Here is a 14,363-nt window from a genome sequence, read left to right on the forward strand (position 1 = left end):
TATCCTAGTAATATAGAATAGTGTATTCTCTATTGTTTACATAAGACCTTGATGGAAACAATCCATCCAGTCCACTTTTTGTGTTTGACTGTACTCGTGCTGTTTGCATTTCTGTCTAATATTATATTCAATCAATCAATCAATCAATCAATCAATCAATATTGATATATCTCTCCACAACGTATAATATGTATAGGGAATGACCCCATGCACCTCACATGAGACGTGGGTATTTCTTTAAGACACACCAGTAGTTCTGGCATGCACAGGTACAGTATGTACAGTATATACTGTAAGAGACAGGAGTTTGACAGCCATCTATTCCACTACACTGAGCAGCAAAGAGAGCGTGTGTGTGCGTGTACGTGCGTGTGCGTTTCTTACTTGGGTCTTTGCAGCGAGTATTCGTGGGAGCTTCATCTGAGTGGTCGTGACAGTCGAGCTCTCCGTCACACTCCCACGCTCTCTGGATGAGACAGCGGCCGTTGGCACAGTGGAACTGGTTGGAGCCACATGGTGGATACTCTGGAACAGGAAGTATAGAGCTTGACATTGTGAATATGTTTGAAACGTTTTAACAAGATCTCGCATTAGGCACAACATATTTTCCTATCCGTCTGAGACCAAATTAATTCATATCCATATTCATTCAGTATGAGAAGCGTCCACTCACCACACTCCTTGGGCTCATCTGAGCCGTCACCACAGTCGTCGTCATGGTCGCACACAAAGCTCTTGGGGACACATATTTTGTTTTGACACAGGAACTCTTCGCTGTCACACGTGCTGTTGAACACTGAGGCACAGGAAGTAGTTGTTGGGATATCATTACACAATAAGAGGAAAAAGCGACAGTTCTATCGACAGTTATGCGTGAAGTTCATTTATGAATATCTGTGTTTATTATTGTCAATACCACACCTGGGATGTATCGTTAACCTCTTATTTCCATATTTCAACTTTTTCCCCTGCTTGTTCCTATATATCCGATCTACAAGCACACAACGCAATAAAGTAAGACAGTAAAAATAGCAGATCTACAAGCCCACAACGTGAGCTTGTGGATCTACTATTTTCCTATCTATTAGGGCTTGTACGTTTTGGTCTCTGTAACGCATCGCAACATCGCATCGCATGTAGATCGGCTATTTTAGCTATTTAAAAATAAATCTAAATAAACATATAAGTGAAAGTTTTATGAATATCTAACCAACCAATGCAAATGTATTAACAATATATTGTGAATGAATGATAACTACAGTGGATCCATTGGACAACAACAACAACAACAACAACAACAACAACAACAATAATAATAATAATGTGTTCTTTGTTTACCTGTTGTGTTGTGTGATTCAGTCTGGAGAGCTGAGGAGACAAATATCAGAATAAATGAGTTCCACTGTAACAGAGAACATGGATCGTCTCTACTAATACATTCTGCTTGGGTCTAGTTGTGGTTTATCTGTTGCACCAAATGCACTGGAGAAAAGTAGTTCATTTGGCAGCCATGCATTATGCCTACTTGCCTACATTATGACCTACTTTTGAACCTATATTTCAGGTAAGATTTCACTATTTGAATATTATATTAAGTATTGCAATTGATTTTTGTATACTGTATACTGTAAGGTTTGCCCTTACAGATCAAAATGTCCTCATTTAAGTCTGTTTTCTGTGTTTCCTAAAATTTAGAATTCTTTAGAACACTGTTTCCCAAATAGAGGGTCGGGACCCATTTGTGGGTCATGGACACATTGTTATGGGTCCCTTTATGTTTTGTTTCCTACATTTTGTTTTTAATTATTACTAGTTCAGGACATAAAAAAAAAGAAAATCCCCAAAAAGCAAAAAGTTTCATGAATTAAAAACATTTTTTTTTAAAAGTAATGTCATGAAGAAATCAAAGAAAGAAAATCAAAGAAATTCCATAAATTAGAAAACAAGTGTTTAGGTAGTAGTGAAAATAGCCAATCTACAAGCTCACAATGCGGCGCGAAGCCACATGTTGTGAGCTTGTAGATCGGCTATTTTAACTAGGCTATAGTTTGGGTGTCGGGGAGGGGAGACATCATATTTTTATTTTTGGGTCACAGGCTAAAAAGGTTTGGGAAACACTGGTTTAGAAGAAAACCTCTTTATTGCATACGGACGGTAACTATTAATTAATTTCAGTAAGTGGACCCTGGCCATTTTAACCCATTTAGACCTGAGCTTGATTCGTCAAAATATCTTCTAATCTAAATCATGACAGTTTTCTGAAAATCTATGTTTCTATGTCAGTGGTGCAACCTTTTTCATGTCAAGGACCCCCAGAATTATCTGTATTTGGCTGCGGAGCGGACACCTATCTGAAAATATGTTGTTCCAGCGAAAGCAAAGATTTGAGTTAAAGAACATTCGCTCTGAAAGAATATATTCAGCGAGCTTGTAGATCTGCTATTTTTCAACAGCTAAATAATAACATAATGCTTAACGCATTTAGACCTGAGGACGATTCTACAAATGCCTTCTAAATCCTGACATTTTTCTGTCAGTCGTTCTCAAACATTTTCATGTCAAGGACGAAGGACCCCCAAAAAACGTTCGTTCTGAAAGAATATATATATTCAAAAATTTGCGCCACATTTTCACGATTAAAAGAAAATAGCAGATCTACAAGCTTGTGGGTGGTGGGGGGGGGATCTATAGTCTGCAGGGGATAAAGTTTGCGCGCTTCTGTTACTTCTCTGCCACAACAGCCACAGTGCAGTAACTGCAGTTCAACATCAGCCATTCAGCCAGTCAATATGGACTTTAAGCAACCACTGTTTTCAGGACGAACACAGCATAAGAGAGGTGATGGAGCAATCGGCGTAAATGTATGACAGCTATAATTTCAATAAACATGGTTATGACATGGCGTTGTAGTGTAGGTTCTCCCGTAGTAAAAAGGGCTGCGACGGAGAGCAGGTTTATGTATCGAGCACTGATCCATTTCCGGTCGTATCCGTCGTTGCTTAAAGTCGCTAATAGTGGGACACCGCTGAGAGCCACACACAGATGCAGTTAGGTTCTTAATTAAGGGCGCGTTCTGAGTGCGCTCCGGTATGCTATGCAAAGGGAATTAGGAATGACTTCTGTCCGTCACAATAACCAATCCTACAGTTTGAATTATGTAGGCTACACACGCACACAGAGCAAAAAATATGATATGGGGAAATGGGGATATTTTTTTTCATTCTAATTCTAATTTGAATCGACTTGTGTTAATGAAATCGATGCAACAATGCATCGATTTTTAAATGAATGAGACGTTTTATTTGTATTTTACAAATGCGTGCGTTCGTGCATGCGTGCACAATTCAATTCAATTCAATTCAATTCAATTCAATTCAATTCAATTCAATTCAATTCAATTCAATTCAATTCAATTCAATGCATTGGCATGAGAGAAAAGTGAACACTGCAGGATGTTTAAAGGGATATTTCACTTTCAAACATAGGTCTACCCCAGACAGTATTTAACCTGTTAATGATTCATTCAATATTTTGATATTTGATGTGTATTTTATCCTTATTACTTCAAACAAGATAAAAACAACAATTAATTGTCCCTCTAATTCTAGTTCATGAGGGGCTGTGTTTTTTCAATTATACCTTTTTATTTATTTATAGAAAGAAAATGCATGGCCCCTGACGTGTTACAGTATTCAGTCACCTGAACCAAGGACGGATGTTTTAGATGAATCCATCATGGTATTCAAATTTGTGTTTGAAATTACAATTAGTGTTTGTAATCTGATAAAATCAAATTATGAATCGAGCATCTCACATGTTTGAAATGCCCCTTTAATGAGTCATGCTAATGACTGTTAATGATTTGTGGCCATATTATTGTAAAGTGTCACCAAATAATGTATCTATCGTCACTGTCGGGAATACAATATATAAAGTCACAATATCTTTTTGATCTATTTTGATGAGGCAGTGTGCATTATTTAAAATTGTTTTTTTAATGAACATTTTGGAGTTGGTTTCTCCCCCACAGCAGAGATATCATAATAAATGTCCTATAGATCTAATATCTAGACGTCATGAACATGCGTCCTGCATACCCCAGGGACATGCAGAGAGTGTTAGAGGGGCAGGGGCTGCAATCCCGTAAGAGGGCACTTTTGGACAAAAATAGCGAAAATAGCAGATCTACAAGCTCACAACGCGTCGCACCGCGACACGTTGAGAGCTTGTAGATCAGATATTTTTGGGGGGTGCAACCCAGCACTCTTTAGCTAGTGGATTTCAAAACAAATATGTTCAAGTTCAGGAGACTTAAAAGAAAAGCAATTCTCCTGAATGCGCTGCCTTCCAATTCCAGCATGTTGGAAAGGAAAGTAGTTGCATTTGCATTTCTTTCACCACAGAAAGGGCAGTTATTTTACAGACGGGCAAAAGGGCAGGGGCTGAAGCCCCCTTTGATGTCTATGTGTGCACGTTCCATACCAGACCCACCTGTGGTGTCCACCTGGCTGCTGAGTCCTGCCTCTTCAGTGGCTAAGGCTGGGTTAGTGGTCACAGCATCCTCCTTGGCCCTTCCACCTTAGGATATTGTCAATAGTATTGTCACTTTTCACACATCTAACATGATCTCGCACTGGCATTTTTCTCTTCTTGACTCTTATCTTTTCTGATGTGTTTCTCACATGTGTTCTTTGTAGATTAAACTACGGTCAAAATGAACATAAGAGGACGTCGGCTGGTACTAGAATGCTTGAATTTTATATAGGCATAAAATGGTACAGAATAATGCAATGAATTAGTTTGGTTAGTCAATTTGGCACATACGGCCATACTAGGCTGAGCCTTTCTTTTTCTCAATGTAAAAAACAACAACAAAGCCCGCCTTGGTTCCCCGGATATCCGGTGCTAAACACAAATGCATAATGGGATATGCAGTTCAACTTATAATTTGTTTCTTAGTAAGCAATATCAATCAAATAAATCATACTGTGAATTAAATCGACTTCTTTTGTTTATAATCAATTCTCCTTTTAACTGTAATAATAATAATATGCAATGAGCACATTTGACTGTTATGCAATATAAATATTACACAAATGAACTGTAACCTAAATTAAGTTACAACATTCTTTGTTTCCCTCAAATGATTTAAAGTAGAGGTCATTCTGACAGGCAGGAAAACTTGACAGAAAAAGGCTACCGGTATATATAGCACTGATGAAGGTCTTAGGACCGAAATATTTGCTACTTTTAATGTACTTTTATGTTATAATAAAAATAAAAAAAATCTTAAGTCTCGGTCTGTTAGAGTTTTCTTTTATCTTTTATATAGTGAGCGAGTCTTTTTCTGTCAAGTTTTCCTCTATGTTTTTGAGACGAAGACAAAAGGCGTAACAGTGCTTTCTCAGTGCTTCAGCATTCTGACAGACAGACAGGCAGCAGTCTATGCTTTGTCGTACAACGGTCAACGGCGTGACGCAGCGGACATGGCAGATCTGGAGGAATTGATAATGCATTTTGAGCTTGTAGATCAGCTATGTTTGCTATATTTTAATTGAAATCCTGATTTATTCATTTATTTTTGCTATTTCTGAATTGGAATCCTGAAAAGTAACCTTTTAATTAAAAAAAGACAATAGCATTTGAATTGTAGTAATTAGCTGAAATCAATAATATATGAGTATTCTGCTATTAACCTGCGGGCCGCATTAAGTGAAGGTGGGGGCCGCATGTGGCCCCTGGGCCGCGATTTACCATGTATGGTGTCACGGGGCAACCCGTGCCCTATAGACCGATTCCGTAGCGGTTTCATGGTCGCAGCCTACGTATTTCCTGTATGCGGACTCGACGTAGCTGCAGGTTTAAACCCTCACCAGGCGCATCTCTTCCACTACAGTGAACGGCAGAGTGACTGATGTTAGTTTGCCTCAAACTTTACTCTTTTACCTGCTTTTTTACTAACACTAACATTACAAAGATGTCCAGAACATCGAGATGAACCTGTGTAGTTTATGGCTGCTCCAACAGTAGTGGCAACATAAAAAATAAATAAATACGGAATGTCAAAATATCCACCGCGGTGGCTGAGACCAGAGCCATTGAGTAATGGTTGAGACAAAGCAGTGAAAGGTCCTGAAAGATACATAATTTCAGTCTTACCCAATACCCAATCTTTCTGTTTTATGAACACAAGGCTGCTGTATTTTATACCTCATACTAAGCATTTAAAGTATGAGGTATAAAGTACAGCAGTCTTGTGTTAATAAAACAGAAAGATTTGGTATTGGGTAAGACTGGCGTTATGTATCTTTCACTGCTTCGTCTCAACCATTACTCAATGGCTCTGGTCTCAGCCACCGCGGTGGATATTTTGACATTCCGTATTTATTTATTTTTTATGTTGCCACTACTGTTGGAGCAGCCATAAACTACACAGGTTCATTTCGATGTTCTGGGCATCTTTGTAATGTTAGTGTTAGTAAAAAAGCAGGTAAAGGAGTAAAGTTTGAGGCAAACTAACATCAGTCACTCTGCCGTTCACTGTAGTGGAAGAGGTGGGCCTGGTGAGGGTTTAAACCCCGCAGCTACGTCGAGTCCGCCTACAGGAAATACGTAGGCTGCGACCATGAGACCCGCTACGGAATCGGTCTATAGACACTAGAAGACTCCACAATGTGAAACTGAACATTACAAACACACACACTGCACAGCTGCTTCCATTAATTGACTGTCTTCAAGCTCCTTGGAGGTGTGGCTGTGTGTAGCATCATATACTATACTTATCTGTGTTGCCTAATGCTATCATAATTGTTTTGTGTTTGATGTGATGCCTTGGAAAACATTCAGACTCTATGAAGGAAATGTGTAATTGTATAGTGGGTCTAACTCATGGGTCATGGTTTACCTTGTTTGAGTAGATTGGTCCAATTACTAATCATTGTGGGTGGGGTCTCACCTGGTATATAAGGGAGGCTTGTGGAAATGTTTGGGAGGGAATCCTGAGTTTTGTTTGAGACTAACAAAGGAGACAACTCCAGGGGAGAGCTGTCAGTCGTTCTCAAACATTTTCATGTCAAGGACCCCCAAAAATATATGTAACTGGCCGCTGACCCCCATCTGAAAATATGTTGTTCCAGACCCCCCCCCCCCCCCCCCCCCCAGTAGCAAAGATTTGAGTTAAAAAAACGTTCGTTCTGAAAGAATATATATATTCAAAGATTTGCGCCACATTTTCACTATTAAAAGAAAATAGCAGATCTACAAGCTCGTAGCGCGGCACTCGGTGCTGTGCTATATGAGCTTGTAGATCTGCTATTTTTCAACAGCTAAAGAATAACATAATGCTTAATTCACCAAAAGGGGTTCCCGTCCAGAATGGGTTGCATGACACACACAGTATATGTACCCAGGCAGCGCGGCGCAGCGCAGCCGAGAACACAATACAAAATATAACATTAACACTAGTGGCAGTACAGCAGCCTGACCTTCAGAACAATAGAAGACATAGGTCTATATTAACATTTATAGCAGCCAGCAGCACAACACCAGAATACAATCTGCTGACCTTCCACGTTCACGACGTGAACATGTATTCCTTCTCCTCCTCCTATACAACTCGATAACGTTCTCATGTTACTTCTTTTCTGAGCCATACAAATAAACAACAACCCACTCTGACCGGAGAGGGAGAGATTCATGCGTCCCGTGCGTAAAGCTAAACCAGAAACAGGACAGTCACTGCATCAGCAAGGAGGTGGGGGGGGGGGGGGGTCTATAGTCTGGGGATAAAGTTTGCGCGCTTCTATCTGTTACTTCTCTGCCACAGTGCAGTTCAACATCAGCCATTCAGCCAGTCAATATAGGGACTTTAAGCAACGACTGTTTTCAGGACGGACACAGCATAAGAGAGGTGATGGAGCAATCGGCGTAAATGTATGACAGCTATTCTCCCGTAGTAAAAAGGGCTGCGACGGAGAACAGGTTTATGTATCGAGCACTGATCCATTTCCGGTTGCCGTAGCCGACTGCCGTATCCGTCGTTGCTTAAAGTCGCTAATAGTGGGACACCGCTGAGAGCCACACACAGATGCAGTTAGGTTCTTAATTAAGGGCGCGTTCTGAGTGCGCTCCGGTACGCTATGCAAAGGGAATTAGGAATGACTTCTGTCCGTCACAATAACCAATCCTACAGTTTGAATTATGTAGGCTACACACGGCACGGCACGCACACAGAGCAAAAAATATGATATGGGGAAAACAATTGAAAATATATATATTTTTTCATTCTAATTCTAATTTGAATCGACTTGTGTTAATGAAATCGATGCAACAATTCATCGATTTTTAAATGAATGAGACGTTTTATTTGCATTTTACAAATGCATGCGCTCGTGCATGCGTGCACACATGCACACACACACACACACACACACACACACACACACACACACATGCGTACAGGCACACACACACATGCATGCACATGCACACATGCACACACAATTCAATTCAATTCAATTCAATTCAATGGCATGAGAGAAAAGTGAACACTGCAGGATGTTTAAAGGGATATTTCACTTTCAAACATAGGTCTACCCCAGACAGTATTTAACCTGTTAATGATTCATTCAATATTTTTGATATTTGATGTGCATTTTATCCTTATTACTTCAAACAAGATAAAAACAACAATTAATTGTCCCTCTAATTCTAGTTCATGAGGGGCTGTGTTTTTTCAATTATACCTTTTTATTTATTTATAGAAAGAAAATGCATGGCCCCTGACGTGTTACAGTATTCAGTCACCTGAACCAAGGACGGATGTTTTAGATGAATCCATCATGGTATTCAAATTTGAGTTTGAAATTACAATTAGTGTTTGTAATTGAGGGGGCGTGTCTGATAAAAATCTAATTATGAATCGAGCATCTCACATGTTTGAAATGCCCCTTTAATGAGTCATGCTAATGACTGCTAATGATTTGTGGCCATATTATTGTAAAGCGTTACCAAATAATGTATCTATCGTCACTGTCGGGAATACAATATATAAAGTCACAATATCAATTTTGATGAGGCAGTGTGCATTATTTAAAATTGTTTTTTTAATGAACATTGTGGAGTTGGTTTCTCCCCGACAGCAGAGATATCATAATAAATGTCCTATAGATCTAATATCTAGACGTCATGAACATGCGTCCTGCATACCCCAGGGACATGCAGAGAGTGTTAGAGGGGCAGGGGCTGCAATCCCGTAAGAGGGCACTTTTGGACAAAAATAGCGAAAATAGCAGATCTACAAGCTCACAACGCGTCACACCGCGACACGTTGAGAGCTTGTAGATCAGCTTTTTTTGGGGCGCAACCCAGCACTCTTTAGCTAGTGGATTTCACACATCTAACATGATCTCGCACCGGCATTTTTCTCTTATCTTTTCTGATGTGTTTCTCACATGTGTTCTTTGTTTCCCTCAAATGATTAAAAGTAGAGGTCATTCTGACAGGCAGGAAAACTTGACAGAAAAAGACTACCGGTATATATAGCACTGATAAAGGTCTTAGGACCGAAATGTTTGCTATACTTTTAATGTACTTTTATATGTTAAAATAAAATAAAAAAATGTTTTCTTAAGTCTCGGTCTGTTAGAGTTTTCCTTTATTTTTTATATAGTGAGCGAGTCTTTTTCTGTCTAGTTTTCCTCTATGTTTTTGAGACCACTGCTCCTGTAGTCAAGTTGGAAAAAAAAGGACGAAGACAAAAGGCGCAACAGTGCTTTCTCAGTGCTTCAGCATTCTGACAGACAGACAGGCAGCAGTTTATGCTTTGTCGTACAACGGTCAACGGCGTGACGCGGCGGACATGGCAGATCTGGAGGAACTGATAATGCATTTTGAGCTTGTAGATCAGCTATGTTTGCTATATTTTAATTGAAATCCTGATTTATTCATTTATTTTTGCTATTTCTGAATTGGAATCCTGAAAAGTAATCTTTTAATTAAAAAAGACAATAGCATTTGAATTGTAGTAATTAGCTGAAATCACTAATATAGGAGTATTCTGCTATTAACCTGCGGGCCACATTAAGTGAAGGTGGGGGCCGCATGTGGCCCCCGGGCCGCCATTTACCATGTATGGTTTAGTTAGTAGGACTCCTAATATGACATATTGTCGACTACAACCTATCTCAAACCCTAACCCTAACCTCCCACAGGGCAGCACACCTAAACCTAACCTCAACCCATGTCTAACCAATAACTAGTCGCACCCCGACTGACTTTCAGTAATTGGGTCTTATGATAAAAATAAGAACATTATGTGTGTAAAAAGAAAAAAAAACTTTTGCCACTTCTGCTTTAATATAAGATTGTAGCACAATTTGCGGAACAAAAGCATTCCACTGCTCCTACAAGTACAAGTTACTGGCAAATAAAAACTTGATTATTGATTCACAACAAATTCACAACAAAATTCAAACTAATTCACAACAAAACACAACAAATCCATGACATGTGGGCTTGTAGATCTGCTACGTTCGTCGCGTGACACTGTCTTACGACTAAGTATAAATATGACTTGTGCTGCTGCCTGCAGGCCGCGTAAACTGGCCGCTCTGCTTGTTACATCACAATCAAAACATGGGACTCACCAAACCTGGTGAGATCTTTTAACATGAACGCATCTAGACTACGACCCTGACAGGAATAAACCTATATATTTCCCAGTACATATACAGGAATGTGTTCAAACTAGTCCTCGATGACAGGACACTTAAGGATTCACAATGTAAAAGCAAGTCAGCGGTATGCATTTTAGCCAAAAACCATTGAGTGAGTTTAGTAATCAATCAACGCATTAAAACAATCAACAAGTTAAAACAGAGTCCTACCTGAGGTCCAGAAAAAGGTGAACAGCACCAACATTTGGTAAAAATTCATATCTGTTTCTAGCTGTCAAAACAGATACATGGACGTTCAATCAGACTTTAGTCTTTAAATGGGCATTCAGTCAACAAGAAGCAGTGTGGTCTGGTCTCTTTGGGGTCGGCACTTATCATGTTTTCTTCATCAGTCATGTGGTTTCTCTGTGACGTCACGCTGCTCTTACTGACACTCTGACAGGAAATGCTTATCAACGCGGCAGTTGGAAAACTGCATGCATGTCATTTATTATATTATTGTCAAAAATAGCTCATGTTACAATGTGATCCATCAGCAATTTTCACTTTTTTTGAGCACTGCTAATGTGTGGCTTTGTGTGTATGTCTGTACTATACTCTCTCCCTCCCTGTTTCCTGTCTGCATGTCTCCACTATACATACAATCGAAAAAAGGCATGAAAGCCCAAAACATTTCTTTAAAAATTGTTTTTGAAATGAGGCCTCTGGTATAGCCACACAGGACTATAATAGTGAAATGAGGCCTCTAGCCACACCGGACTATTATAGTCTATTTTACGTCATGAATGATGATGCACGATGATGAGAGCGCCCCTCACTTCACACAGGTGTGATTTCTATACTTTTGTACAGCCATTTAAAAGTAACCAGTCATTAAGCTCTATACAAGCACAAGCTGTGAAACAAGAACAAACGAATTAAATTTCAATTCTGCAATGCATTGATATAGAAAAAAAAGTTATACTGATGAATATGGATCAGATTAAGTACACAGGCTGACCCACAGCACATGGTGACTGTGGTGACTTCATACCAAGAGTAAACTGCGTAGAGTTATTTACAATCGGGCCTGTCTCTGTGAGAAGCTGTCAAGACCCCAGGGGTCGCGGGACAGTTCTAATCTCAACAGGCAATCCAACAGCTGTGTGTGTGTGTGTGTTCAGGGAGCTTCCTGCTCTCTGTTCTCTAGCCTACAATCAATGTATTTGTGATTGAATCAGTTAGACCTGTTACTAATACATTACATTCTACCTTTGTGACATTATGTGTTAAATAAGGTTCTGCAATACTTCATATATAGTATAGATATTTAGTTAGTCCTATTGATATAAACCGTATAGTTAAGTATAGTCACTGTGTGCCACATGAAACTACATGCAAATGTGTCCCTCCTACTCACAGGAACATCCTGTGAGTATAACGTTTTGATTGGCTCTCATAATAGCGGAGGTAGCCTGTTTGTATCCGGAGGAGGGACTTTGAATGGAATAAACTGCAATGTTGGAACCACTGTTCACATAGATTGGCTACGAATGTGACATCCTGGGCCTTTAGCCCGTGCCTGCTTTGATTGATTGATTGAAATCTTTATTAACAGTTTGCAGAATTACAGTACATTTCAAGCACAAACTCAATACAAAGACTGTTAACTGTGAGTGGACGACCCAATTAAGCCTTACACTTGTTTACAACAGGGTCCACATTGTTCAATTCATCAAAACATTTAGAGACAAACAAATAGACACTTCTATGTAGTTAAAGAACAGAACAGGAATTCATCATATAGGAAGCGAAAAGGGAATAAAATATATATACAGTGAGTATACAGTGAGTGAGATATATACAGTGAGTATACAGCGAAAAGGGAATAAAATATATATACAGTGAGGGGAACAGGGGGATAAAAGAAAACGAAAGACAGAATGTAGGGCGCCTGCACACAACACCATGCGTTGATGCCATGTGTGCATATGTGCAGGCACCCAACACCACGTCCATACAAAAACATAGTACAATCCAGATAAAAATTCAGCTTTTACAGAGGCCAGTTTCGAATTGCAGCCATCCGTAGGTGCCCTTTGAGAGCAGTTTTGAAGGAGCCAAGGGATTCACATGTCTTAATGACTGTTGGTAGGGCGTTCCACATTTTGGTCGCATAGGAGCGAAAAGAATTTAGTCCCTTGTTTGTGCCGAATCTGGGTTGTACATGGTTTGTTGCACTCCCTCTGGTGTTGTGGGTGTGGACTTCGTTTACATTAAGGAAGTATTTAGACAGGTACATGGGTATCTTGGTGGTGTATCGAATCTTGTGGACCAGACCCATTGCAAGATGCTGTACTCTGTCGTCGACCCTAAGCCATCCCAGCCTGTCAAAGTGGGCAGGGGTGAGGTGGGTTCGGGGGGTGAGGCCAAGTAGGAGCCTGACCAGTTTGTTTTGGGAGGTCTGGAGCCTTGTTTTAAGGGCCTTTGAGGTGCTGTGGTACCAGGAGGTGGATGCATAGTCAAAGAAACCTTGTACGAGGGCTCCTGTTAAGGTCTTCAAGGTGTTTTTGTCGACCAGTGAGGAGATCCTGTAGAGGAATCTTGTTCTTTGATTGACTTTTTTGATTACGTTGGTGCCTTGTTATACTGAGTGAATCCTATCAATAAAGCTGAAGGATTCGTAAGACTGGAACTTGTTGCCTGCCTCCGTTTCTTCCCACTCATTCAACCATCGCCGCTACCAGACAAGGGTCATTTGACACAAAATATATACATCAATACCAATTATGAATTATTTGGTGATTTTTTACTTTTCACCTGACTTGGCCTCACACTGCTGCAGCTGGAACAGAGCTCACTTATTAATTTAGATATATTAATGAATGCCTTTAAGACAACTGGATGGTGAATATTAGGTCATTCAGGTTGAAGGCTGGCCTTGTGGTGGTAGTGTGCTTCTGTGACGGAGGCTCACAGCGCGCCACAGAGAGACACTAAATCCTGATTGGACAGATCACATTTCTGAAAAAAGGTTAAACTATTCTCAATTTTTAAAAGAACTCTGCTCAGCCTGCAGGAAAAGTTCTCTGAGCAGTGTCTAACTGGTCAACTTTTGTTCATTTCTCAAAGGATTTAATGTTTAAATGACCATAATGTGGATGCTAAGTTTCACCAATTGGCCTTTATCTATAGGATCTTTATTTTATTTTTAAGCCAATACACTCATTGTAGATCAGAAGATAACATCTTCACTTTCAGGAAAACCCAAATGCTACACAGCAGATCTATGAGAAATGACGTCTCTAACCACATCCTGCGGTTGACAAGTTTCCATTTAAAATGCTTTTCTCCAAAACTACTTTTTTCTTATTTACTAATACTAACATTACTGTCAATCTCCAATGAATATAGCCTTGGGTTTGTCAAGACATTTGTTATTCAATCTTTATTTCAGACTCTGGGTCCATATATCACAAACACAATGGCAATGATACAGTCCAGTCTACCCTCTCTCTTCTGTAAAACACCTCTATCAGTGTCTATCCCTCTGTCCTCTTCCCTCAGTGTCAGACAGCCTGGCTGGCGTGCGTGCGTGCGTGCGTGCGTGCGTGCATGCGTGTGCTGCGTGCCTGCGCGTGAATATGTGTGAATGTTTTTTTTTATTAATCAGATTTTAAGTCGACAAATAAAATATGTCAATCCACA

General features: G+C 39.8%; 1 protein-coding gene across 2 annotated transcripts in view; it reads right to left on the reverse strand.

Moving 5' to 3' along the window:
- Positions 1-418: 418 nt before the first annotated feature.
- Positions 419-14,363, reverse strand: part of rnf166 (ring finger protein 166) — a 67,799-nt gene continuing 53,854 nt past the window's right edge. The window contains exons 8-11 of one of the 2 annotated variants that reach the window (XM_080766747.1): positions 4,492-4,578; positions 1,339-1,368; positions 674-796; positions 419-525 (exon numbers count right to left, since the gene is read on the reverse strand). In XM_080766747.1, the coding sequence (XP_080622873.1) occupies positions 4,552-4,578 (27 nt within the window). In that variant the 3' untranslated portion in view covers positions 419-525; positions 674-796; positions 1,339-1,368; positions 4,492-4,551. Of the gene's footprint in view, positions 526-673; positions 797-1,338; positions 1,369-4,482; positions 4,579-14,363 lie in introns of those variants that run through there. The other variant, XM_080766748.1, reaches the window with a different exon arrangement.

This window comes from Protomyctophum bolini (assembly GCF_963924005.1).
Source record: "Protomyctophum bolini genome assembly, chromosome: 6".
NCBI lineage: Eukaryota > Metazoa > Chordata > Actinopteri > Myctophiformes > Myctophidae > Protomyctophum > Protomyctophum bolini.